Source organism: Penaeus monodon, chromosome 33, assembly GCF_015228065.2.
Source record: "Penaeus monodon isolate SGIC_2016 chromosome 33, NSTDA_Pmon_1, whole genome shotgun sequence".
Lineage (NCBI taxonomy): Eukaryota > Metazoa > Arthropoda > Malacostraca > Decapoda > Penaeidae > Penaeus > Penaeus monodon.
The window spans coordinates 13,464,773-13,465,023 of record NC_051418.1 but is presented as its reverse complement, the minus strand read 5'-3'; the positions used below and the strand labels follow the sequence as shown (position 1 = coordinate 13,465,023).

Here is a 251-nt window from a genome sequence, read left to right as displayed (position 1 = left end):
CGTGCATGTCTGTAAGTACATGCACGTGTCCTTAAAATGTTGGCAACCTCATAGCTCGGCCGAACTTCTCATAGTTCATGCTGCTGTTCTTCTTGACGGCCCCCCAGCGCTTGGCCACCTCCTCCGGCTTGACCAGGCGGAAGCGGCCCTCCAGGGGGCTCTCCCACCTGATGATGGCCGGGTTCGCCTTCGGGTCCTGTAGGAGGCTCCTCAAGAACTCCCACACCATCCCAGTGTCCTTTCGAGACGTC

The 251-nt window shown here is 59.0% G+C and overlaps 1 protein-coding gene across 2 annotated transcripts in view; it reads right to left on the bottom strand.

Annotated features, from left to right (window-relative positions):
- Window positions 1-251, bottom strand: part of LOC119594053 (ETS-related transcription factor Elf-5-like) — a 4,012-nt gene that overhangs the window by 1,120 nt on the left and 2,641 nt on the right. Inside the window, exon 1 of one of the 2 annotated variants that reach the window (XM_037943089.1) lies at window positions 48-245. The exons of the other annotated variant lie outside the window; for it this stretch is intronic. Coding sequence (XP_037799017.1) covers window positions 48-229 — 182 coding nt within the window. The 5' untranslated portion in view covers window positions 230-245. Of the gene's footprint in view, window positions 1-47; window positions 246-251 lie in introns of those variants that run through there. 2 annotated transcript variants of the gene reach the window in all.